At 40.8% G+C, this 27,962-nt stretch overlaps 1 protein-coding gene across 7 annotated transcripts in view; it reads right to left on the bottom strand.

Moving 5' to 3' along the window:
- The window catches only part of ARK2N (arkadia (RNF111) N-terminal like PKA signaling regulator 2N), a 46,415-nt gene that overhangs the window by 6,545 nt on the left and 11,908 nt on the right, over positions 1 to 27,962 (bottom strand). For 6 of the 7 annotated variants that reach the window (XM_066987747.1, XM_066987750.1, XM_066987745.1 and 3 more), the window contains 3 exons: positions 21,147 to 21,963; positions 4,207 to 4,389; positions 136 to 262 (listed from right to left, as the gene is read on the bottom strand). In XM_066987747.1, coding sequence (XP_066843848.1) covers positions 136 to 262; positions 4,207 to 4,389; positions 21,147 to 21,870 — 1,034 coding nt within the window. In that variant the 5' untranslated portion in view covers positions 21,871 to 21,963. Of the gene's footprint in view, positions 1 to 135; positions 263 to 4,206; positions 4,390 to 14,729; positions 15,647 to 21,146; positions 21,964 to 27,962 lie in introns of those variants that run through there. The other variant, XM_066987749.1, reaches the window with a different exon arrangement.

The raw sequence follows: 27,962 nt of genomic DNA, 5'->3' as shown, positions 1-27,962 counted from the left end.
GGCATCAATCAAGGATGATAACTAGCCAAGGGGAAGTTAGCTTTTTTTTTCCTTTATTATTTTTTGCAACATAGATATTCTGATAAAATGAATGAAATATTAAAACTGAAAAAAGTAAGAAAAAGGAATTCATACCTGGCATGTTCCTGAACTCCGACAATCTCTACTTCACTATCAGAAGAGGCAATATTAATTTCTTCATTGACCTGGGCGTTACCAGAAGAGGTTTTGTCACTTGCAAGGAAGCCTGGATCCAAATGACCTATAGAAGGGAAAAACACAAACAAAGCCAATGTTTAACAGCTTACATTACTCACAAATCATCTGGAAATTGAATTTCTAGAGCTAACCCAACAAAGATTGAAATACCAAGATCAGAAAAGGTTGTTAGATCAACTTAGCTAACTTTCAGTTCGTTATCTGATACAGGATGATCACTGGATTTATCCAATCTCAGTAGCTCTAGCGATGGTGTTATCACACAAATGTGAAAAAAAGACATACCATTGTGCCAGGAACACTTCTCTGCTTTAGGGGTAGCTAGACTTTCCAACTGTTATTTTACAATAACGCTGTTAGCCTGCACCTAAACCTCTTCGAGATAAAGCAAGATGACAATCTACTGTCAATAAATCAAACCCAGTGACACTATCGGAAAGAAAGCCTACAGGATGGATATAAACACCACACACCCCGAGGAAATAGAAATGTCGGTGTCAGTATTTTGTTCTAAACCAGGAGACAGAAGAAAACAAAACTATCAGTTTCTGGTCATACCGCTTCACATCTGCTCTAAAATTATTACAAATACTTGAGGGAAAAAAAAAAACAACAACCACCTTTCCTCATAACCTCTATATATAGCAGTGTTGGGTTTTGTTTGTTTGTTTGTTTTTTTAATTACAGCTCCTCAATGGCTATCCAGTTGATCAGTTTGTCAAACAACAAGTCCTTTCTGAACACAAGAAGTGTGGCAGGTTTTCGGTTTCCTGCCAAGTACTGCTGAGTACTTCGCCACAATTAGTGAAACTGCATTGTGAAATATTATACTTGCACAGAAAACACAAAATAGACAAAACATTTTTGTTTTATAGAAAATATACTAACTCAATACTTAGAAGTATAAAAATATATACTTTTATTGTCTCCTTAGCAGCAACCTGGGAGAAGCACGGTAGCCTTGAAGACGAGACTACCTACTTCTTGGAAACAATTCACACAACTGTACTACACATGGGAAGAATCATTTGTAGAGCAGGAAAGTTTGAGATTAGTCAAATATATTATCCATATCTAGTTTGACTGGACACTTCCTCAAAGATAGGAGGAGGAGGTTGCAATTATCATGTACAGAACTCCCAAAGCGTGCAAACTGCATAACTGATTAAACCCCGAGGTGGACCAAGAGGACACAAAAAGAAGAAATTAATCCGAGAGCAAGCATCAGGAAGACTTTCTAATTGAAAATACTCAGAAACATTTGAAATACTCAGAAAAGATGGAAGCAAAATAGAAGGACAGAGACAGCACTGCATGTTCGCTGTTTCTGGACAGTGAAGGCGCTTGCTGCAGCATCGGAGCGGGGCTGGAAAGGGAAGGAAATCCGTGTGCTGCAATGGGCCTGAAGGAGGAGCTTCCACCTCACAAGGCAAAAAAAGATTTTAAGCTGAACTTAAAATAAATAAATCGCCCAGGCAGACTTTTCCTAACATTACAGTTCAGCTGAACATTTCTTGGCAAATATCACAGACTGCCATAAATTCCCCAAACGGGTCACAGATATTTCTTAAATAGAAGTGGCCGGGCACACAGGCAAACTGTGCAACATGAAACAGAAGCTCAGAGGCTTTGATTCACGTGCTGGCGAAGCAAACCAGGAGCTCGAGGTGACTGCTGACCCAGCGGGTCGCATCGCCCCGATCCCGACAGCCACGGCGGCTGCGGCACCGGCAGCAGAACAGCAAGGTGCTCCACGACCGCTTCCAGCTTACTGCTACTGCTCGCGGTCTGCCTTAGTACATTAACTGCTGGGGCTAAAAAAACTGACTTACGCCATCCTGCAAACTCTGCGAGACAGGGTAACGCCCAGCAGATGGGCTTATAGAGCCCTACAATGAGTCCCCGAGGTATAAACAAGAGCCCCGAAAGAGTAGGACGTTACCATAGCTTTACCTTCAGACAACAAAAAGGTACTTAGCAGTAGGGAAACCATGATTAGCAAAGTAAATATTACAACATGTAGCTGAGTGTAAATCAGGATTACAGCACACAGATCTATAGCCTCTGGCCATACAAATTTCATGCCTAATAACATGTTTACGCTTTTTTAATGTGAAGATGACTCCCAAAGGAGATGTTTTGTTTTCCCTACAACGTCAGCTTGCAAAACAACTCCAAATATTTGCCCATACACAAAGATGTGATAGTATGTCCCAGTACGATTTTTCACTTAGATAAACTTTACGGTGTTATTTTCCCATGGGAACGCATCTTTTAATGCATGCTAAACTAGATACTGGCTTGAGATTAATTTGGAAAACAGAATTTTCAAATCTTACATCTGCTTTCCAAATGTGCAGTCTTCAGCTTGGTAAGAAAAGGCTGGCACTGACAAATGTACAGTCAGAAGTGTACTAGAGGTACAAGGCTCTGGGGCAAAGTATACGCAAAGGAAAAAAAAAAAAAAGATTCATCCTTTCAGACGCTTTCCCAGCATGAGGAGTGAATTAGTCTGGACATGTTCCCATTGGTTCAAGGATGAAGAAGTTTCTTGAAGTTATCTCGGTTTCTTTTACCTCGCAGCCTCGTCCTTGCAAAAGTGAGTGCCCTCGGATATAGGTAGAAGGAGGGATGACAAATTTCTACCTGCAACGCTCAACTGTACTCATAAGAGGTAAGCAGAAGGAAGCTTGGTAAGAAACATTCACTTTTTATTTCCTTACGTTCCTTTCTTTCTACTAAAGCACCAAATCATTAGTACTATGTAATAAAGTTCATTTCAGCTGTTCTAATAATTTTTTTTTAATGACTTAATAAAGGAGTAGGCTTGTTAGCCTACTCTCCTGCAAACAGCAGTGAGCTTGGAAAGCACAGGCTAGCTTCAAAAAGGCTGGAACATCATCCAGCCACAGAGCATAGCGAAGGTAACACCACAGAGGTTCTCACAGTCACGTAACGGAAACGTCTGCCATAGAGTAATGGAACAGCTCCTTCAAAATCTGCTACGCACTTGTATTTTTTTAAGCCTGATAGACACAGAAAAGTCGCTGTGAGCTACCAGGAGTCTTCCAGTATTTAAAAACTGAGTAACACAAAAAACTTCTCTGCTCCACCAACACAAGCAAGACTCCATGTATTATGCAGCTAAAAATCTTAACCGTGTATCAAAAATGAGTGGCAAGGAAGGTAATAAATTGGCACTTGAGGATAGAGAGTGAAGACGATAGGAAATACTCCCCATTAGCTCCCTGCTTATATGGCTCTCCCCCAAGACACAGCAACATATCGTGTTATTGCTCAACTCTTTTGCTAGTGAAGCACTGCAAGCACCAAGTGAAGCTGAGCAGTTTTTATGAAGCCTCTCACGGTATTCCTGCTCTTGCTTTCTTGCAGGAAATTTCTTTTCAGTCTCTGGATGCGAAGCCCACTTACCGGCACTTTTTCACCCTTCATCTATTTGATGTCGGTATGTCCAGTTTTCTGGGTTATGTTAAAAATGCAGGTGGCATATGGGAATAATTAATGCTTGTATTTTAAGGAAATAAAGAGAGAAAAAAAAAAGACATACATAGACACAGACAATTACAATAATTAAAATAAGATTATGATTGGTTTACTAACTAGTGGCATGGGTCATCATAATCAACCATTAAGTAATAAGTTTAGCTCACTCTCATTAGAGAGGAGGAAAAAAGAAAAAAAAAGACCTTTTTTCCAACAAGTAATTAAAGGGGAGGGAGGAAAAATAATTAAGAAAATTAGTTTCAAAAAAAATACATTACAGGAATCTTTGCCAATTTTTACCAGTTGTACGCTGGAATAAATGCCAGACATTTTCAATAAGCTCCTATACTGCTTTATTGCATAGTCCATACAAGGTGCTTTTAAAGATGAATAAATTACAAAGATATTGGAAGGACGGAAGGCAGAGACAGTGGCCAAGATGCTGGAATGAACGAACATCAGAGGAAGGGAACTTCAACAGACCTGTATCAGCGCTCAGCTCATCTATCAGCCCTCTGGTTCTCCAGGTAGATCCCGAGTCTTGATTTGCTAAAGAATTATTGTGCTCTTGAACTACGGCAGCCGCCAACAGATTGTCCACATTTACCACTTCTGGGTCTGAATTTGTGTCTGATATATCGTAATGAGCTACAACTGGAGGTCCATCTGCAGAAGGAGAGAAAGGCAGCAGTTGTCAGAAATCAGCATACACCTTTTAAAGGCACCTTAAAAAGTACAAATAAGTTGTTTAAGGATTAATGCAATCTCCTAGCAAAGCTCTCAAAGAACTGTAAATTGTATCAATTATTGCACTTCAGTTAATGAACATAGTCTGAGATTACAGAGACATTTTAACCTTTGTATGCACAGAAAACACAAATGTGAGGGAAACAGAGTTATGAATGTATCAGTTATTTGTGTATTATCTTTCACATTAACACCCAACAGCTCCGTATCTGACAATGTTACATTTACAGTCCTAAAAGGATAAAACTTTCTGTTTAAAAGAAGAAACAATATACTACAGGACACTAAATTTGGCAAGACGTTTCACTAGAGAATTTTACAAAACTCAAGTGACAGCTTACATTACTTTAGGGTTGGTTGAATAAAGCTAACTTTCTGATATAACTGATCCAGTTATAACAATTTAACATTAGGCGAGCTTCCTTACGTAACAGCTATCTGTCAGGGACAGGGGGGGATTTTTCAAAACTGCAATTTTTTTTGTTTTATTTTATTTTTTTAAGATCAAGAACAATGAGGAATGAAACTATAGCATGCAGTGATAAAAAAGGTGGTTTTTTGTTTGTTTGCTTGTTTTTTTTATGATTACCATGTGCACCCTTTGCCACCAAAGTGAAGGGGGAAATAAGCAGAGAGACTTGCTTACATGATTCTGAAATCTATTACTGAGGAAAAACAAAAAGATATTTTTGGTCCATTTTATTACGGTAGAATATTTCCTTTTCGAGCAATGAAAACCCCCTATGATTAGGAAGCATACTAGAAACAGAAGAGGCTCAGAGAAACCTCAAATTCAAGACAAGGATTAATGTGAAAGCAAAGAGAGAATAGCTAAATAACATGATGCTGAAAGGATGTGCATTTTAATTCAAATACCTTGTCTCAGCTAGTAACTACAGCTTATGGAGTTCTCATTCCTCAAGTGCCAGAATGAAAACTTGGTTTGGGCTAAGACTTCAGCCACAGAAAAGGGTACAAAATGGAAAAATGGCCAAAGCTCAGCTGCTTCCCTCGTGCAAATGCACAGCTCCAAAGGAGTGCTGGCAGCCGAATGTCTGAGGGGCTTTTTCATAATGTTATCAGTCATACGGGACACTAATAACGTGTTCAGAAAGACAGGACCTTCAGAGTTACCGAGTGACTGAAGAAATTTTTAAAATTCACAAACAATAAAAAGAAAAAAAAAAGTTTCAGGAAAGATTGGTCTCACTGAGAAGTAACCAATGTCTACTGCTGAAGACAAAGAATGCGATGAACTAAAAGTTTCAGATCTAGGTCTCTGAAAAGCTGCTTCTACTTAGGTTTGCTTTTGTAACTCGGTCCCTGAAACATAATTCAACACAATACCCTAAGAAATGCCTGGTCTGTGATTAGCAACACGCTTCATTAAAGAGTGACCATATTGCTTAAGTTGTACTAAAGATCAGTTTTGCAATGAGGTATGAAGAAATTCACAAAATATTTGAGATCAGACCTGCCTCCAAAACAACAATTTCGTAAAACAATGTTATATTACAAACTTAAAACAGACCCGACAAAAATAAATGAGTAGTTAAATGCCAATGTATTAAAGACCAAACTGTTCACAACATGAAACACTGATGATTATGACTAGAAAAGAAATCCCGATAATTAACTGAAAGGCAATCTTTTGCTTTTGAAAAGGCGATTGCAAAATAATGGCATTCCAAGTTCAAAATTAAGCTGGCTGATGTTCGGTTAATTATTTGTGCAAGCTGATGATTTGATTACATGCAGAAGTTACAAGTGGACTGAATCATGAGAGGAATGTTTTCTTTCAGTCTTATCATCAGAGTTCAGCGTGAACATATATAATGTGATCTATAAAAATAAACAGTTGAGTGCAGAAGATACGAGGGTCAAGTACAATATTGACTATTTGACCATTTTTACAATGGGTTATCTAGAATTTCAGGAGCTGTGTACTGTTCCTTCAGGTCTTTGTTTCTTTCGCTTCTTGCTAAGGTCTCCAGAAGAAGCAGCGAAATTTGATTTAGATAGACGTGTCTACACAAGTAAAATTGTATTTGGACAGAAGGCACCAATAGTCTCAAGTCAAAATTGTACCACTCCTACATGTATAATCATGCAAAAATGTATAATAAATGTATATACATGCAGAGTGATATTCTCATCACCTACCCATAGAAATAACTTGTGTGAAAGTCTTCATCAGTAGGAAATACAAGCATAAACTTGTTATCTGTAGCTCCACTCTTGTATCTTCCACACTTCCAAACAGCACACCTTATAACTTAGCTTAAATTTAGTATACATCAAACAGACAAAAATATTTTCAATATAATTTACATACTGTAATTATATTTGTCAGCGTAACAGCCACCAATTTAAAGATCTGGAGAAAACAAGCTGCCTGTTTACAAAGCAAGCACAGCACAGGTCTCTTTGTGCTGTTCTCAGCCTTGCCTTTCAAAGCCAGATTTGGAAAGGGAAGGGCCCTGGTGCCAGGGTTGCCCACACCTATCACCGGTAAGCGGCCAAGGTAACGAGTCCTAGGATTCTCAGCACGAATAAAAGACGAAACAAGCAAGAAATGCTTGCGTGTGTACAAAAAAAAATAAAATAGTCACAGATGACAAGCAGATGAAAGTTGCAGTGGACGTATTATCAAAAAATCCTCTAAAATAGCTCCGGTCCCCAAAGCCTGTTTCCTTTTTGGCAGCAGGCGGATGGGGCAGGAGGGGTTAACCGTGACGGCGTGATGCAAAGTGACTGCGGGGTGCCGGGAAATAAGGACAGCTGGCTTCAGCTAGGAAATAAGGACGGAAAAGGGCTTTCGCGTTGGGAAGGACCGAGCAAAGCCACAGCCACAACTCTTACCGGGTTGCCTTTGCGACAGAGCTGCTCTTCGCAGTAATTGGCTTTAAAAGGATTTCGAAGGAGAAAAGCACAGACACCAAAACAAAACCATGGCAGGATCACGATTTAACGCAGCACAATTAGGGGGTTCCCTACTCAGTAATTTAAACAACGTCTTTAGGAAAAATCGCATCTTCTGAGAACCCAAGGAGGCTGGAAGCCTTACATTTCACTGGTGATAAGCTTTAATTTATTACTAAAGCACTAAGTGCTTGAAAAAGACAAGGCTGAAAGTTAATAAGTACCAGCAGCAAAATACAGCTGTTGACATTTAACGTTAACAGGGGGAGGGGAAGACTGCAAGGATTTTTTTTTATTTTTATGTTTTTAAAAGAATTTGGAGGCAGAGGTCATGACAGGGACAACGCTTCCAAGCATCTCCCTCGATTTACAGAGCCCGCCAAAGCTAACTCCACTCAGGACAACTGAATTAAAAGCCACATGCACAAAAATCCAGCTCTACACATAACAAGTTTAGTTTGCAACGCAGCAAATTCAGTCGTCTCCCACTTGCTAGCCACTGCCATGCTTTGCACAGAGCCACATCTCCTTTTATCCCCCAACTCACGAGAACGGCAGCGCGAGCGAAAAGAGGGGAACGGAGCGTAAAAATCCAGCTGCGGGTTAAAAAAGCAGCGACCCTCGGAGAAGCACCGCCAGTTACCTTTGTGCTGAAGCAGCTGCCTAGCAATGCTCAGCGTACCGGGGGTCACTTTGCAGCGAGAAACAAAGGCCAAGCCAGCACAACCTGAATGGGGATTTACTCCTCCGAGTCATTCAGCTCTCTTAAATTTAGGCACGGAGACCCAGCTTGCCGCGCAAATATCCTCCCTCTGCAGCCAGAGAGGGATTTTGGGGGACGGGCAGGCTGGGGGCTCACATCGCAGCCCCCAGCATCACCTCCCTCCCTCCCTCCCGTTCTCCCCAACATGCGGGGCTCAGTCCAGCACCAGCAGGGCACTCAAATCCGGCACCAAAACTGCCCTGCAAGACCAGCTCCAGCCCTTGGGACAGAACTGATGCCGAGTACTTTATGCGCTTAAATTCCCCCCCACGTAAAGGAAAAAGGCTGGGGGCTCCAGAGGACTGCCCTGGCTGCAGTCGCTCCGAAACCGAAAGCCTGATGCTGGTGGCTGGAGCTGCCCTCTGGAGCCGGCGGTGTCTGGAGACGCGGAGCCTCATTTAGGTGTGAGCAGCGCCACGAGATCTCAAGGCGTACAGACGTGTACAGCAACAACAGCAATTGCAGCGCTTTATTCTTAACAAAGCTTTCCATTAGCGATCTCAGCGAGGCGGTTATCCACCTCCTCTTGCCCGCGGGGGGGAAACTGAGGCACGCAGAGATGCGCGGCTTGCTCAGGGCTCACGAGCAGTGGAGCTGAGCCGAGCTGAAAACAACACTCCCCTCAAATTACTGAGCTATTTTTAACTGGGAAATTATGGGGGAATTTAAAAATAGCGTTTGGGAATGCTTTCTTGAAACGTGCAAAAGCTGAAGAGGCAACACACCAAGGCACCCAGGTACTTGCGAGCCTAAAGAGCCACGGCCTCACCTCTGGGTCTTCTTCAGGAATAAAGGCATTGCTCTGTTTTACGCCCCTCCCAGTACTCTGAATTAAATTATTGGTTTTTATATAGCAAAAGAGAATGCTGAGATATTTTAAAAGAATAAAAAGACCCGAGACCACCCTTCATTTTACACCTCGCACAAATTTAAGAGATAACTATACTGACTTCAAGATTAAGCAAAACATAGCATGGGCTTTAATAACCACATTAATTAAAAGCTCAGATAATCATTACGGCAATCAAGGCAAACAAATTTTGGGTGCCAAAAACTAAGATTCAGAGGACTGCACCCTAAGTGGCTTGCTGAAATAGCATCATAGTAGACAAACCAGTAACTTCCACATAAACAGGATGGCTTCATATATAAGACTACAGGCTGAAGCAACTGCTTATTTTTTAAAATTTTAGATAAACAATACAAACCTGGTATTATTTAAGACATGATCCAGAGCTACAGCTAAAGTAGGCTTGGTTCAGATGGCATAAAGGATCTGAACTCTAAAGCAGTTCCCAAAGGAGGGTGGGAGGCAGGAGACCTTTGCTTTTTTTTTTTTTTTCTTTTTTTTATGTTGTTTAGCAACATGAAACACTTCATTACTATTTATGTTTATTTATTTATTCCAGGTTACAGTAGTTACATTTCAAAATTTACAGGGTTAGGCAAAGAATACATGGTAAATACAATAAAAAACAATAGCAGTGTAACAACATTCTCCCTAAAATCATAAAGTGAACAAAAAAAAAAAAGATGAATCCATTTTCCTCACAGTTTCCTTCATTTCACACAGTAAAGCTTTTTCTTTTTTTTAAAACTGTAATAAAATAATAAAAACCAACATGATCAAATGAGTATCTGTTCTCAGACTGGATCATTTATAATATATCACACCAGAAGAGATCTCAAAAATTCAAGTCTTGCTGATCAACATTCATTCTTTCAGGCTGTTTGATGGTCAGATGGAAAGTATCTTGGGTTTGTTTTACCGAATTATACCGAGAGACCCAATAAAGTCATTTTCAATGTGCGTTAAGCAAAGGCACACGGAGCATGGTGGTGCACCGAGAACAGGAGGAAATGCGCGATGTCTGTCGCGCAACAGGACTCACTGTCGCTGGTGCTACTTAATGACTGCTTAATTGCGGAAGCAGACCTATTAGCCAGATCTCTCCCCCAGTTTTACTTGGGAAAGGTGTATCAGGAGGGATTTGAAAGCATCACACGGAGCTACGACCACAAGGCCTCCTGTGGAGGCACGACTTGCTTCAGCAAAAGGCAGGCAAGCACAGGCAGGCTCGCCCCGCCAGGAGCATCACGTTTTTGGGAGCGCGAGCTGCATCCTCCCACGGAGAGCTGCTATGGCTCGATGAGAGACCAAATGCCTGTGACAGTCCGGGCTAACCCCTGCCCATCAGTCTGAGACGTAGCAGAGCGCTCAAAATCGGTTTTAATTTAATCTTGTTCTCCGTGCGCCTTCGCTTTGCTGATCCAGCACCACGAGATTAATAAAATTTGTGAGAAAATGCAGTATCTAGCGGCATGTTTTGCAAAGTACTGTCCACCTTCATCAACCAGCCTGAGTATTTAGCTTCTACAGTACTAATTGCACAGCGCGTTTGTTCTAATGCTTCCAAACACAGCTGCAGTGGTCACAGTGCAGACCTTGATCATTTCAGAAAACAAACATCAGCCCAGAGAGCCCCATTTACACACTTCTATCAGGCAAAGAGTCCCCCTAAAGTAGTCTCTGACCAAAACCTGCAGCAAGTTCCTTTGCTAATGAGGTGAAATGCCAGCCCCATTGAAATTAGTAGAGATTTTCTACTGGTTTTAATAGGGCTAGGATTTAATTTCTAATGCCCTTGAGATAGCACTTAAAGACATTTACAGTATATGATACAGAAAGAAAAAATATATATATTAACAAGAAAATGCAGTGATAATATAAATACGTTTCGACTGGCAAAATAACTGCCCAACCTAACCCCAGCCCATTTAAGTTAAGACTGCTCCTCCAGTCTTAACTTTAGCAGCTCTGACAAAATAACCAAACAATCCTGCACGAACACTAAAAGACACCATGAACTTAAAAAATAATAATAATGAACAGATGCATATTTCTACCTGAATTATTTTGTCCTAATGCTGTTAGAAATAACAACGAAAATCAGTATACCTGAAAGGTCTAGGATTTTTATTTTTTTTTTTTCCTTTTTTCCCCCTGCTCAGTTACTTTTCCAACAGACTGTTTTAAGGCTCACTGCCTTGACTTGAATTTGTTTTATGCTGCTGTGTGCTACTTGAAAAAAATACCTTTTTTTCCTAAATAAGCCCTGAAAATTCACTTACTTTGTTAGAAGCATGTGAAGTAAAGCCCCCGACCCTCAGCTAAACCAACGTGTGTGCCAAACTCGGGGACTGCCTGTAGCTCTCAAACCCCTCTCAAGGGCAGAAGGGGCACAAGCGCTCGCCCCCCCAGACCTCCGGGGGCTTCTGCGTTGGGTCCCACCCTAGGAGCGGATCCTGTAATGTTTCATTCACCGAATCGGCAGTTTGACATTTCGTGACATTTCAATTAAGCCCTTCTATAAAGGCTCATTTGCACTTGTATAAAAACATTAATGAAGTAGCTGTGTTTCGCCTCCTACTAGATCCTGACCCTGCAGTCGATTGAACGGGTGTTCAATTACTCCCATGCAGAAACATTTGCTGCATTGAGAACATAATTCAATATTAAAAATGGCAAGGTAGAAACCTGAATAGGCCAGTTGGGTTTATGTTGGCACTGTTTACACTGGAGTTATCCCAGTCTACGCCAGCTGATCTGACCTGACGCATCTACTCTTTCAAAAACACAAGACCACAAGTAATTATTTACTTAAGAAACTAGAATGTGTCTTTAATCCTTTCTGAAGTATAAATCTTAGGAAAATTACACAAACTCCAAATCATCATTTGTGATTCTCCATATCTGTGCAAAAAGTTCTACTGATTTCTCCTCTATGTGTTAAATTCAGTGGTTTTGAAGCAATTTTTTGAGATGTGAGCAAAAACATACATTCAAAAATCTACCTCCAGGTTGAAAAGCAAGAGAGTTTCCTCCTGATACGCTTAAATAAGGCTGGACTACTTTAATGCAATGAGATTAAATGATGAAATTAAAATTTCCGTTAAAATTTCAGCTGAAGAAATTCTAACTCCCTGAAAGTTTCTAGTCAAAGCCCTTTGAAAACAGAATTATAATGGAAATCAGGGCAAACTCAACTGTAGTCAGATACTACAGCAAAAATATTTCCGTTTTTCCAGGAAATAAAAACCTCTGAAGTTACCTACCAGGAGCCCAGAAGTTTCCAAAATCATTTACAGCCACTGCTCTTGCACAGGTATTCTCAACGCTAGGCAGCTTTCATGGGGAAAATGAGTTCCAATTACATCTCAGATGAACTATCCCCTCAGCCTTCGGGATGCCCTTCAATAAATTGACCTTAATATTATTACATCTTTAATTGTCTGCTTGTTCTTTCACATTTATAATTGTTTTCATTTAAAAAAATATAATAATAATGGATAAAAGTGTTGGAGAATTTTTAATATTTGCCTACAGTATTCAAATGCAAATTACCTGTTAATACACTAAATTATTTCAATTCTGCTTTGTTTTTGTTATTGTATTGTTTTTAAAGAAAAAAAGATTACCTAACCAAGACACTGAAGGTTGGCAGAAATTTCACTGGCTACATCCCCAAAGTTATTATCTATTTATGTGATCAGTACATAAAAGTCAGTTTAGAAGTCTGAGAGAAAAATAAGCTCAACTGATCCCCTTACACAAATTGTTTTGAAATACCTAATTGCTCCATATATACTGTTTTATAAAAAAAGGCTAAGAGCATGCTTACGGACATACGGAGTTAAGTGATGCCTACGCATTAAAAGAAACCAGTCACCTGCAAAAAGCTGCTTCTGCATGCATGGGAAGGCTTTGCGAAGTTGTCATGCTTTAAAATATGCTGCTCTTATCATCATCATAAAGGTATATATATCAAATCTATGAACAACAGAAGGATTTTTTTCATATCAGCAAATTATCTTCCCTGAATGACCTTAAATTTTAAGCAGATAAGTTTATTAAATTGCAATTAAACATAACTCATTTAAAGTTTACCTACAGTTAAGTTAAAAACGCACACAAATTCAGATGAGGGGGTCTTCTTGTACGTTCATATCAAAATCTCTGTATCAAAATTAAGCATGAAGGTGGTATGTTCTGTATAGATTTTACTCCAGTTCTTAAAAATTATCTCCTGCATAGTCTTTCAAACACGCTGAAAATAACACAGCTCTCTAATCTCTTTTTCTATTTAATGAAGGCATCACAAATTGAAAAAAAAAAAAAAGTCTGGGCCAAGAATAATGTTAAAACACCAGTGACAGTATCATACCAAGAATAAAAAGCACTTCTTGAATTCCTGTTACAGGTTTGATCTGAAAGCCACAAACTGATGAAAAATCTCCCACTGACTTCAGGAAGGAAGAAGTTAGACCTACAGAAGATACAGTGGTTGCTTCCAACGGAAAGAAAAGGAATTTGACTAAAATAATTAGAAAAAAACAGAAGTGACCAATATTTAAAAGACAAAATAGCAGAGCCAAAAGAGACCTATAGTGTTCTCTTTACTTAAACTATGACTATGGAAAAAATTTTCAATTTCCATTATTAAAATTTTGATTAGAAACTTTTAACAAGTTCTATCTGATGAGAAGTATACATTTTTGGTAGCTATGGAGAGTTACTTCACATGAAGAAAGGCCTTACTGGAGAGGTGAACAAAAATCCCTGTGTGTAGTAGTAATAGTAAGAATTAAATAGAGGTTTCTAATATATATTTTAAATTAATTCTACTTTAAACATCACAGTTTCAAGCCTGCCTATTCAGGATAACTATCAGTATAAAAAAATCCACGCAATAGCAAGTTATTGTATTATTTAAATGAAACTAGTGCTCTGGCATTCCCAGTCACAAGTAAATAATGATTTCAGCGGCGTTCCAACGAGGAAGCTCTTGCTGTCTGACCCAGAGCAGCAAACCTTACCTCCCGACCACCACAGTGCTTGCTAATCTGCCTGCCAAACCTTTGCTTGAATTCCTGTGCCAAGAATCAATCCATCCAGCGACGGCTGCTTATCTTAGGACTGACACCACTATTTTTATCCCAGCATGAAGGATGCAGTTTGATCGTATATACAGAGGGAAGCAGCAGTGCTTTGTATGCACAGGTCATGCATGCGCGCACATGCCCTTTTGGGTGTGATTCACCTCGCCTAACTTCAGCCAAAATTTATCTCACCTAAACTATTTAGAAGGGGAGTTCAGACAACTGATGGAAGAGAGAGACGCCGCCAGGAGGTATCCTCTACAGGTGCTTCTCTTTCCAGAGATCTGCAGAACAGCAAACTAGACACCTAAAATTAGAGGAGATGATTTCCACCCAAGCTGAACACATATATATGGATACATGTGCTTATTTGTGCACACAGCGTAAGACAGCTGCTTCCATAAATATGCCATATGCAAGACAGCAGGGACATTAATAAAAACTCTGGACAGAAAATGAACTACTAAATGGGAGACAAAAAAATCAGTTGTGCACACTGGTTATATATAGCTAAATCTTTAGGGCAAGCTCATTTATTACTTCTACCTAAAAAGGAAGAAGAAAAACTAATGTGTGCCATGTTCAAGCTGCAGAACTTGGGAACGAACAGAGAGTTAAGGAAAAGTTATGGGTCTGTATCTTGTCTGGCTCTCTAGGGTGCATCTTTAAATATAAAACTTATTTCCTTATATAAATGTTTTAACATGCAAAAAGAGCATTTGAATGAGCAGTCTAAATGCTGCTGTTGTAACAAACATAGCTCTATTCCTTCTGGGGTATTTAAACAAGGATTCTAAGTTATATTTTCCAAAGTCGGGTGATGAAAGCCTAAGGTGTTTCCCACTCCCCCCTCCCTTTAAAGGTGTTTTATGTGTGTGCTGGCACATGCACATGGGTGTAAATTTATTTTTTTTTTTAAACTACATATATATATTCTCTATAAATTAAAAAAGATACCATGGTAATCAAACCCAGAAGAGAAAAACAAAACAAATATATAAGAAGAGAAAAGCAAACCTTGTTTTTAGCATAATCCAAAGTAACATCAAGATTGCAAAGATAGGAGATAAATATATATATATATATATATTTAAGTTTATGATTGATTCAGATCAGGCTCTGCAATATTCCCATTCTCTGGAAAGATAGCTGGAAAATTGTTATTAAAAGTCGCTGGAAACTCTAACGTAGCATCAACATTTTGATAGCCCATGTAAGAATTAAACGACTGCTGTGGAAGTACTTGGCTATCAGGCATCTGTATGAATGCCCCTGACTGCGTGGTAGGGGGGACTCTTTGGCCAACTAGTTGCATTTTAGGTTCCCTGGGCTCCAGTTGTTGCTTGCTTTCTTCATCCGTGTCAAGACGGGTTAGCTTTTCTATCCACATGCGAAATTTCTCCTCTGTCTGCCTCTGCATCTCGGCAAAGCAGTTCATGGCCTCTTCCAGGACATTGCCTATGCAGTTCCTATCCCATACGGTGCCCCTGTCAAGCAATCCTGGAATTTCCCTGGTCGCTCCTCCAGATCCCCCAGCACGACTGAAGCCAGCTTTAAAGACATTGAGGCCATTTGATAAGACATCATTAAGCAAGAACATAATATTGTTTATTAAGGCATGTTAACTCAGGAAAATAAAACTTTTCTAATTGTGTCCCTTGGATATGACATCGGGGAGGAATTAGCAAATATTGAATCAACCAACAGTATTAATGTTAAAATAAACAACATTTTACACTCACTGAAGTTATCGTAAATTTTGGCTTCAAAATTATTTTTATTCTAGAATTCTCAGACAACTCTGTCACAAAGGTCTCATTTGTTTTATAAATCGAATTAGTCCAATTCCCTTGCAATTTCAGTTCTGAATTCAAATGAAAGAATCCGAAACATCATGCAACAATAGGTTTACTTCTGTTAAGCTGTGGTCCAAGACGCCACTGTTTAAATGATAAACCTGAATAATTATGTGCATTTTACTTAGCTAGTTGAACCCTTTCACAATGGACATACACAAAGCCGTACACAAATAACAGAGATAAAGGCTGAAGCGGTGGCTGCAGCCTCTAAAACAGCCAAGCCCAGATCCTACCGCTCTTGGTTTAACTTTGGAAAAAACAGTGAACACCAACGAAGAGAATACATGACACAAACACGTACAGAGGAGCACAAAAAGATACACGGACACTGCGCTAATACACGAGGTGAGGGCAGCTTTTGTCAGGTCTGACAGCAGAACCCAGCTCCATCCGAGGAACAACCCACGGGCTGTACCAGGTCAGCGTGACGATGCCGATGCCAGCAGCGCACCTCGCACCGACTACGAGCGTGCCCTTAACTGCAGAGCCAGCGGCATTTCTCACGACACTCCTTCTAGCCAGTGCTAAAAACAGGCTGGGCATAGCCGGCAGGAGGATTTTCTCCTCCCATCCATCAAAACAACGGTTAACGTGACTGCGGGATGTTCAGGAAGAGCTTTAGCAGCAAGAATGCAAGGCCATCCTCATTATCTTACTCGGCTCATTAACAAGAGAAGGCAGCGGTATCTGTATTTTTAAGTTTAAAGCTCACTCGGGAGTCCTCTAGGCAGCAACAAGGCCCCAGGAAGGTCAGGCTTTGCACCTGTTTGATAAGCAATAACCAGTGCGTGCATGCTGGCCTAACGCAGGAACGTCACCTAAGGCGGTCCACAACGAGACAAGCACCACGTTAACTACACAAAGCAGCTACATAAACTGACAATTTAGTACATAAATACAAAACTCGTGGGATTCTCTAGCTTAAGAATAATAGAAAATATTTTACGAGGGAGAGAAATCATTGCACAACCTAAGCATACTTACTAGTAAAAGCATAAGGCACTAACTCTTTATTGGGATTCCACTGAGCATACGAAATTACAGTATCACTTGAACAATACATTCATTTTAGGAGCTATTTAAATGAGGTATACATAAGACCTTCAGTAACAGCTAAACAAAGCCTGGGATTACTCTCTTTTTACTTTCGAGCAGTGGCAAGGCTACCAGTTGACGGACAAAGACTTTCTATTAAAAACCCTACTTTTGAAGTCTTCTCTCTCAGACATGCTGGAAATTCATCATTCAGGTCCACTGCCCCGAAATAAAACACTTTATAGTAACTACCTTCCGTCTCTTTGATGGTATTTAACTAAAAATAATTAAGTAAAATGGTACCTTTTTCCTAAAATGTGGTTCCTTTTGAATATTCAATGTCTTTTTCCCCCTGAAAAAAAGTATTACTTCTGTTCACATACTCCTAGTGTTGAACAGCCGACATGTTTGTATTTACTCTTTTTTTGTCAGGGATCTTATCCCAAGACAAAAGGACTAAACAGCAGTCTGACTTCCACAGATTTAAGAGCTGACACCTTTAAGTAATGTTGAGTAAGTTTTAACTGCAATTTAAATTAAAACCGCTGCTGACAGTGATATGTGAGACACAATATAGGCAGGCTTTTAAAGTTAAGAATGAATTAGCACAGTCAAAGCTGACAAAACTGTTTTGTAAACTAAAGAGACTATGTACTGAAATATACATTACCCTGTAATGTCATTTTTTAAAGGCATCATTCATAGTATATCTACAATTTACAGTAGCAGCAAATCAATCTGCTTCAAAGGCTTCCCTTGCAGTTCTACTTATAACATACCTTACTCAATCGTCATTTATTGGTGGCCTTTGGTGTTTACAAAAATTAAGTCTAAAAATGCATTTCTATCAATATTAAAAAGCTAGCATTTATCAAATTGGTCCCCTTGCTAACTGCAAGCTTGCAGCTCTAGTTTTAGAAGTTAGCCAAGACACTATCACCTGCAGAACGGCACCTATGAAACTCCCGTCATCTCTTTATGGGATCTGTTAATTACTACCCAAATAATGACCACGTCCAAAGTCATTTAATTTAGGAAACCAGACAACAGTTAAGGAGTTATGCTGCATCTTCAGTGCAATCAGCACTGGTGGACAATACCTAGCCATTATCCTATCCTGCCCTTCCAAAGGGGGAGCTGACTCCAAATCACTCCGATTTTTCCCTGTTCTTAGATTTGCCATTCTGCGTTCCTCCAACAAAATTCACCCCTTGCAAGATGCTTCAGCCAAGGTCTGTGCACTAACCTTCGGAGGAAGTAAACTGGCTCAGAGTCCCTCACACGCATCGTGCTCCTCTCTTCAGGCATCTGTGTATTAAAAATCCTTTTTTTCTTTTTCAAACAAATGAGCTGCAACATCTTTTTTAAGATCAGTACTTCAAACGTAACAGATTTCTGAAAGCCTAAAATGTGAGTCACCCCTATTTCAATTCAGACCTCGAGTTGTAGAAAGCACAATGGCGGTGAAAGGACCATTTTTTCATATTATATTTAAATTTTTTTTAAAAACCCTCTCCTTCTTCCAAAGAAAAGTGTTTACAAAGAAATAGATGTTGATTTCCAGCCTTGCTCTCATGCCAATATCATCTGGAGTTAACTGGCATGATCAAACCTGAAAGCATTTAAAGGGAAACCTTTCAATAGCAGCAAGTCTAGAAGAATTTATTTTAGGACTTGAAGATCATCCTCTTATGCCCAAAGCGAATGCTATCTAGTTTTTGTTACAGCATGGTAAAACCCTACTGCCAACAGAGAGGCTCAGTCGTTAAGATATAAGAAATTACTCCTCGCCTGCAGTAACTCAAAAATCATGGCATTAAATGAAATAAGAGCCCGAACTGCTTGAGTCAGTGAGAAGATTCTCATTAGCATCCACAAGGTTTAGGCTGACCCTGTATTTTCAGGTTTCCAGCAATGCTTTGTTACCCTGTATTATCTTCTAACTACTTGCTCCTTCCCAAAACTTTGAGGATGCTCAGAGCACAAAGCTAAAGCGCGCTATAACAGCTTTCCGTTCAGGAAAACAACCTAAACCACTTTGCCCATCCCAACAAGAGGGCCCATGAACCTGTCACCGCAGGGGGGGTGCTGGGAGCCCCCAGCCCGCAGCTCCGCGGCGCCTGCAAAGCCCGCAACGAGCGCAGGAAGCGTTTTTGGCCGCCCTTGTCCCATCTCTGCAGGCGATGGTTTTCCCTCGGACTAGCAGACTGCTTCCCACAAACCAACGTTGTTTCTGTTCAAAGGAAAACTGCAATCTGGCAGGTACACGTTGTGCCTAATCCCAGAAGGACAGCTCTAGAGTTTTGCTGTCTTAAATGTAATTTGGTGCCAGGTGGGTGATAGCAGCTACCAAATAAATAAAGGTCACTGTTCTCCAAGATGGGTTTTGCACTCCCACATGTTGCAACCCAGGTAAAATCAGGCCTTGGTTTAATAATCATTAAATCTACAGGTTCCTCCATCAGCCACAATGGGACCTTTTCACTGCACACCTCTCACGGCGAGACCTGGAGCTCAAATACTGAGGAGCCAATTGACACGGAAAAGTAACCCGGCGTGCCTTCAGATCTCAGCACTGCAAGTCAGAAGTCTAGGCAGATCTGAAAATACCAGGTGGTACCTTTCTGGGTCACAAGGTACTTTATAACTTTATAGAAAAATGAAAACAATATACCCTGGGGGATTTTGTACTGGGGGTGGTTGGGTTGTTTTGGGAGTAGAGGGGCTGAGCTGTCCCAAAACTCAGTGAAAGAAAGTTTTCTTACACGGGCTTTACATTAGGTTTTATTGCCCAGCAAAGTGTAAATAGAGTAAATAAAAAGGCACAGAACTATGATAGCTAGAGGTCTGGCTAGCTACTAAACTGGTAAAAATAATTTTAGAGTCTCTATTAAAATTTTACTGCACAGTAATTATAGGAGGATTATGCCTTTCCCAGACTTTCCAATAATAAACATTAACTTCCTTTGTGCAACCTGCTTCCTAGCAATATGTGGGAAAAGTGCCAGTTCTCCTGGTGGCAGGATCGCTCACCATAACCAAGCCAGTTAGAACAGTGATCATTATTTGTACAATCTGATGCAAATATTTTAAATAACTCTATTCTAGCAAACATTAATTCAGAAACTTAAGATTAATTATTGCAGTTTTCCTTTCACTCTTCTTGCCTTATGTAAGCTTAAACTTATCTCCAAAAAAAACTTATAGCACAGAAGGCAAAAAGTCATGTAACCCAGTAAAAATTGGCAAGCCAAAAAGTTTATTTTTATGTGATTTTATTTTTGATTGCCATACGATGGTGGTTCTGTGGTATAATATTCTGCAAGAGCAGTTCACACAAAATCCTGTCCATGGCACTTGGGCTAATAAAATAACAAAGACTCAGCAGACAAGAACTTGAAGAATTCAACTTTCTTTCACTAATAACATCATAAGAAGGCCCCTAAAATTTGCTGCCTCCCATCTTTTAACATGGATGTGTGGGGAAATCAAAAATATAGAAATTATAGATCCTTACAACATAGGAAAATGGTAACAGCTTTGTCTAAAACGCTGAAAATTCAGATTTGGAAACAGCTTGGGCACCTGTGTAAACGAATTCATATTTCTGTCCCCAAACAGGTGACCATCAGCAACCTGCAAGAATTTACAATAAGGCTAAGTAGGTTTGTCATGCACTGAAATGGAGAGCTGAAAGCACAGTGTAAGTGCAGTAGTGAACAGGGCCTTACTATAACACAGGCAAGTGGTATGCCGTGTTATTTCGAACACAGCTGCAGAGCTGTGGTCTTAATATATTAAAGCAAAGCTGGCCACTTATCTTAAGAATGTATTTATTAGATTATCACCATCTAATGGGATTTAACAGCACTGACAGGAATTCATATAGGCTTACAAAGGAAGAGATCTGAAAATTCCAGAATTCAAAGATAGTCCTTCCTCCAATTTACCATTTCTACACTTTGTTGGTATGCAAAAGTGCACTGAAACCTCAGAACAGATTTTAAAATTTGCCCATATCTTGTTAATATACTGCAGTCTTCAAATTTACAGAGCTGCAGTTCTGGTTTTTCTCAAGTGTCACTCATCTAATTTAGCATGACAGCTGAGAAACGATGTCAGATGCGTTACAGTTCAGTTTAAAAAACATCCTCTACCTGGTATCTCTGCAGTGATTGTCTTGCTGCTCCCTGAAACCTCTTCATCATCATCTGATGAACTCGTGCTCGAGTCACACGTCAGGTCACTATCACTGGTACTGCTGTCCTGCAGCAGGTTGTACTTCTTGCGAGCAGCTGCCTCCCGCTTCTGTCTTAACAGCCGGATTCTTTCTTTGTGCTTTTGGCTTCGGTGACCTTTTACCTTGGTAACTCGACCATTCTGCTTATCGCTAGACTGTCGGTTTTTCTTGGCAGCCATTGTTGAAGTTTCGCTTTCGGACCTGGATCGCCTGGATTTCCTCCCAACTACAGCCCCGGACACCCCCGAAGGGTCTCCCTCTACAGCAGCTTCAGCTTGACAGGGCTCATTCTCTTCTGTGGAAGACAACGTGTCTGAGTCAGCCAAATGCCCACTGGAAGAAGGGGAAAGCATGCAATGGTTAGAAGAGTCACTCTCATAAACTCGACCACCCGTCGGCTTATCGCTCTCCGTGGACGCCAGCTGAGACTCCGAGGAGTCTCGCCTCAGTTCCATCAGTAAGCAAGGCATGGAAGAGAGCACCGCAGAGTCTGACGCAGCGGGCACGCTGTCCTTCTGAGGATTTGGCTCCAGTTCTAAAGGTCCGTCCTCATCAGGAGCGGTCTCCTGCTTCTCGGAAGCCTTTGGAGGAACTTCCGAATCGACAAGTTCTTCTGCTTTTCCCACCGCCTCCATCTTCATTTCAGAACGCCGAGGTTCTCCTGGTCTCAAAGCATGGAGCACGCGGACTGGAAGACTGGGTCAACTAGATACGGTTTTCAGCAACACAGCAGCCTGCACAAGAACAGAACAGTAAGAATCATTTTACCCAAATAACTCAATCATCTTGTTGCTTTCAATCACAGAGAGCATTGCTCAGCACCACACTGTTTTTTTCCATTACTTTTTCCTAGTGAACTCATCCCGTTACACCAATCTACTCTTCCTTTTACACGCTTCTGAAAAACAGCGCTGGAACCACAGTAAACATTTCTCATCTCACTAGATCAAAACAGATCAGAAAAAATATTTATGAACTTTTCCTTTATAAAGATTTAAACAGTATATTATAAGCAACATATGCTAAACTTCTTTACCTAGACCTTTAAACCTTTTAATGAAGAACTTTAGCACTCATAAACAAAGCTAGAGCGAAAACTCCCAGACTTGTAGCCATCTGCCTGGGCAGCCCAGAACATCACCCAGTTTCCTCATTTACGAGAAATCTCTTTGCAGTTGATCAGGACTCCAAACTTTATAATCTAATTTTTTTAAGATAATTTACAAAACTTACAGTACCAACATGAGCCACGTGTAAAGACCTACCAGGAGCATCTAAAACGCCGCTCAGTGCTCCTTGAAAGGCTCCCGTACAAGTCCTGGTTGTACAAGAACCTACGGGCTGACCTATTTTCTCTTAAATCTGCCAGGAGAACAGCATCAAATACTATGGGCTGCAAGCAGCAGACAGTATCCACCCACACCACTATTTTACTTTAAATTATGATTTAATAAATTGCATTGCTTCAGCACAAGTACAAAAAACAATCTAGTTTTCAGATTAATAACCTGCGCATTATCAACTAAGCAGCACTTAGAGCACCTTTAGGGAATTAAAAAAAAAAATTTTAGCAGTACAGTATTTATCATTTTATCTTAATTTTTCACACTCTGCCTTCAACCCAAATTTTCATTTGGAATTCAATGCAAGAAAAAAGCGAAGGAAGTTCTCTCAGTTACCACATTCACTCGCAGATTAATTGTATGGAACAAATGGTTCATGGGTTTAGAAGTACAGAAAACAACAAATTTATGGCACTTCAAAAAAAAAAAAAGCACAGACACGTAAGGAAAAGCAATATTAAGCTTTACTATTTTAAAACAGCATTTTTGCAGACAAGGGCAAATAGGACTTGAGCAGCCTAAGAGAGCACGGATGGTTCAGAGATTTTTCTATGCCCTGACAATCGTTCTTGTTTCCCCACCTATCCCAAGCTGCCTGTAAGTAATGCTGCTACCTGCAGCACAGAGTAAGGCTGCTTCCCTGGTTCAAGGTGCTGTGGGTTGTGCTGTCTGCACCTAACCCACTTCAAAACTTCGCTTTCAAAAGAATATTAAAGTAGAGGTCGTGTCTCCTTCAGGCAAATGAATGAAATGCTAGATGACGCAAGGGATTTATGAAAATAAATATGGGAAACACCAGTTAAGGAAAGAAAACTTAGTTAATAACAGACAACAGAAGAAAGGCACAGGTGACAACTCTAGGTATACTAAATACGAAAAAGGAAACAAAAACCAAGTAGAAACACCGTTTCACATAAAAAGCAAAAGAATGGAATAAGTTTAAAATAAAGGAAAATATATAGAGAGAAAAATGTTACCAATATTTGCACTGAGAAAAAATCTCTTGAAACCAACTTTAAAGAAGAATTTTTGGAGATGGTAATTTAATGTAGGTAATAAATACCACGTGCGAGCCCATTTATTTACCAGGCCACAGCACAGTATCAACAAACCCACATGATGAATACACCTTTGAGACAACGGCATCCCAACGCTGTAATAAAATCAGTATTCCTACATATTTCATCTGCAAATCTACATTACCGAATAATTTTCCTAGGAGACATGAAAGCGAAACAGAGATTTGATGAATATATAACTCTTGGCAAGCCATTCACAGCGGGGTATGCACTGTATCTGCTAGCGCAACTCCCAGCTTTTGCTTGGTAATACACTTTGAACAGAAAAACACCTTTCCTAGGAACTTTGAAATGTGATTTCTACCCATGCAAGAACAAACTTGGTTGCTCAAACACATACAGAAAGAATAATAACCTGGCCAAAAGAAATGCGTTTTAAAATTCAAACTAGTAACTACAGGACAGCTTCTGCAGCCCTCACCCTTTTAGCCAGGGGAGCCCAACACAGAGCTAAAGGGTGGCACAAATTGACTAGGGATTTTTTTCCCGCAAGCATCCTACCCTGGAACACCATCTACTCACAGCCCCCAAAGGGAACATAAGGATATCACTACTTGACTTCCCATCTCGCTGGTCTATCAGACAAAAAAAAAAAAAAATTACGTTTCATCTACATGTTGCAACCTTGCTTAGAGTCTAATTCCAAAATAAAGCTTTTTATTATTATGTAGGATCTTGCTTTGGCAACTCAAACCATCCCGGACCTCTTTTCACTCAGGCTGCAATAACTTGATAAAAATCCCAAGCTTTAACAACCCAAATGCTGACCATCACGGAACCACAGGACAGTTTCCGTACGAAGGGTCTGGTCCAGAGGTCTCTGCTCCCAGCTCCTGCCCACTCAGCGCAGGACCCGTGAGATCGGGCTGGCCGCAGCCTGGTCCTGCCAGACTCCTGGCACGTCTGTGGGCAGACCCCACAACCCCTCGGCACCCCCGTTCCTGTGTTTGTGCCGGCTGGACTCCGAGCTGTGACCACAACCTGAAGCAGCCAAGCAGACTGCCACCGCCTGCCTACCCGCTCCATCTCCCCCCAAAGCTGACTACCCGAAGGGTACACGTGCCCCTGTCAGAGGTCCCGATGGTCCCTGCGTACCGTACCTGCTGCTCAGACGTGACCTGTCCTTCCTAAATGCACGACGGCTGCTTCCAACCACACCTGCACCACGTGCCTGCCAACGGCCTCCAGGAGGATTGCAGCGTAATGCTGCTGGGCACCATGGTGAGGCCAACCAGCCCGGAGCTCCCCGCATCCTCCTCCCTGCCCTTCCTGACCAAGGGACTGCCATCTGCCTTGCTCCCGTCCTCAGCAGCAGCCCCCAGACACCGGGAGTCTTCACGGAGGGTAGAGATGGTACCAAGGACATCCAGCAGCCTCCTCATCCACGGACTCGAGTCTGCCCTGCTGGCTTACGTGATATTCCTAGCTTCGTCTGCAGTAATTCTGGCGTTACTGCGTATAAAAAACTGTACGTTTACCTTGGGGGAAGAAGGTTTGTCGTCATTCAAACAGACTTTGCTGTAGGGAAGAGTGCAGACAGTGTGGGGGTAAAATATCTATGCCAAGGAAAGCCACATCTCAAAGAAGAAAAAAAACATTGATTTAGCCCTATTGGAGAAATGCATAGATCATAAAGAGAAAAAGACTGTGCTGAAAAACTCCCGTCCTTTCTTGTCACTCTCTTTTCTTGCAATGGTATTAGAAAAGGTGATCTCAAGGTAACACAAGAAAAAGAACAGTTGTCTTCTTAAACAAGAACATAGCACTGAAAAATAAGCTATGGTGCTTACAGACACAGATAGATACTTAATTAGATATTGCTCAGAAATGTCATTCTCCTTTTTCAGATGCACAGATATTGACCCAAAAAAGCAATTCTATAAAAACTTCTAGGCAAGCTTTTTTCAGCAAATTATTTTATCTTTCAACCACACACAGCAAGTAACAGTACGTGGAAACCTTTAAACATCTACCTGTACATGAGAAATACTTTCAGGTCGCGGACTCATTTGTAAAGGCACACAATTTGCTCTCTTTGAAAACTGCTCTTTTGTGAAGAAAGCCAGGAGGATTCCAAAGGTCAGATGAGCAGAGACAGCCCAGCCAGTCTAACAGCTCACTGCCACTCGCCAAGATGGTTTTTACTCACTGCTTATGAGTGGGCAGTCCTGCTCTCTCCTTTGCACCAAAGCTGGCTCAGCCTTTCTTGGGTAGATTCACTTCACCAGGAAAAAAAAAATAAAATATATATATATATATAAAAGAAATTTTCTGCCAGAGCTGGCAGTAAGACTAGGGGAGGGTGGGCACGGAACAAAGCATCCCTTCAGATAAAAACAAACCTGACAAAAAAATGCCTGCTGTTTGGTCTCATCACACCTTGAACTCACAGGTTCCAAATCCCCACAGGAGGGTCTGCCGAGCGTTTCCTTCACAGCACTGTTTGCTCTGAGATTTTTGAAGATAAAAAATTATTAAAAAGCAAAAAATGAATTTATACAGAGGTATTACTAGTTCCTAAAGAACAACTATTGTGGAATTTATGCTATTAACCTATTCTACTGCACAAATAATTGTATCAAGGACAGTATGGATGCTCTTAATCAATAACTGGCCAGATGTGCATCCTTCATAACGTTTTTGTTTTGCTTTCAGCAAAGCAAATGTCCTTCAGAATTGTAAATCCTGCCATGTCAGTAGAAACTGAGTTTCACCCAAAACAAATGATAAGGCCTGACATACTTAATAAACATCATGATAGCCTCATCTTCGTTGTACGTCGTCTTTTTAGGTGTTATTGAACTGATTCGTGATAAAGAATGAAGCCAGCACGCTCTCAGCAGCTGTGGGTACGACAGACTCAGAAGACGTAAGTGCCTCATAGCAGCTTGCTCTTAAAAGTCACTTTAGAGCACAGAACCACAGAATATCCTGAGTTGGAAAGGACCACAAGGATCATGAAGTCCCACTCCTGGGTCCCCAAAGGACCACCCCAAAACCAGACCATGTGTCTGAGAGCATTGGCCCAACGCTTTTTGAGCTCTGCCAGGCTCAGTGCTGTGGCCACCTCCCTGGGGAGCCTGTCCCAGTGCCCGACCAACTCTGGGTGCAGAACCTTTAGTTCACTACTGGCACATTTCACAGAACAGCCCCGGCTGGAAGGAACCTCCAGAGATCAGCTGGAAAAGGGAGCCTAGGTGAGAGTACCTAGCACAAAGCCCAGTCACATCTTGAAAACCTCCGCTGATGCAGACTCCACAATGTCCTCTTCCCCAGAGTCCCGCAGATCACTTCTTTTCCCTGCTTATGACTGTTCTTACACCAGTTCCAGCAATTGCTTGCATTAAAAAATATGTATCTAGCAAAATACTGTCCTTTAATGCCTTTTTAGCACTGAAAGAAAAAAAGGTTGAACAACCCACCTCCTTGCACCACTAGCCATTCATTCACAAGCTATAATTTGAAAAAATATGTTACTTGTTTAGAAAACGGAGCTAACTAAAGCAGTCTGCCCAGAGGAAATATACCTTACAGCTCCAGTTTTCATCTAAATGGTTTTACATTTATATGGACCTAAAGAATACAGTGGCTCAAACTTCCATAAACAATGATTTCTATCAGCAGTGGATTATCTCCCATTTACCCAAAGCAACTGAGCATGGATGGAGTAAGAGGTAAACAAGTTATAGACAAATGTATACAACTTAGCCCAATAAAATTGTGTAAAAGTCTTTTTTTTTTTTTAACATTAAAAAATGTAAACATTCTTGCAAGAGCAGCAGGAGCTCTGAATCAAGCACTTATGTAAGGACGGGGAGATGGGAAGGACAGAAGCAGCACACAGCCTGGATACTGAGGAGCTGACCCTAACACCCAAGACTAATTCATACTAACAGAACAATAACTTGGACAAACACCAAAGTTGTGCCCACTCGTGACAGAGGATCACGCGACTCTGGATAAGTGGAGTTCCAGTGACTGGCCACTTCCTAATGTTTGCCTAAGACCTTTGCAGGTGTATCCACGTATTTGCCATGCCTTCTTTTCTACTGTAACCTGCTTCCGCACCATTAACGCCCATCAGGCTTCCCAATGCAGCAAACTCATCAGTGCCATTCTCGTACTAACACTACGCGTGGATGTTCCCAACAACAAAATGCCTAAGTAATTAAAAACTAATCAATCCACAGAATTAGACCACTATAAAAAAAAAACTAACGTGCATGATGACAAACAAGGAAGCTGCGATGCTTTCTGGACTGCTGTCTTTTGTACTCCTCCACCTCCTCCCCAGGGATACCGCGCGTTCTT

Source organism: Anser cygnoides, chromosome Z (genome assembly GCF_040182565.1).
Source record: "Anser cygnoides isolate HZ-2024a breed goose chromosome Z, Taihu_goose_T2T_genome, whole genome shotgun sequence".
Taxonomy (NCBI): domain Eukaryota; kingdom Metazoa; phylum Chordata; class Aves; order Anseriformes; family Anatidae; genus Anser; species Anser cygnoides.
The sequence above is the reverse complement of the archived record's forward strand: the minus strand, read 5'-3'. Positions and strand labels throughout refer to the sequence as shown.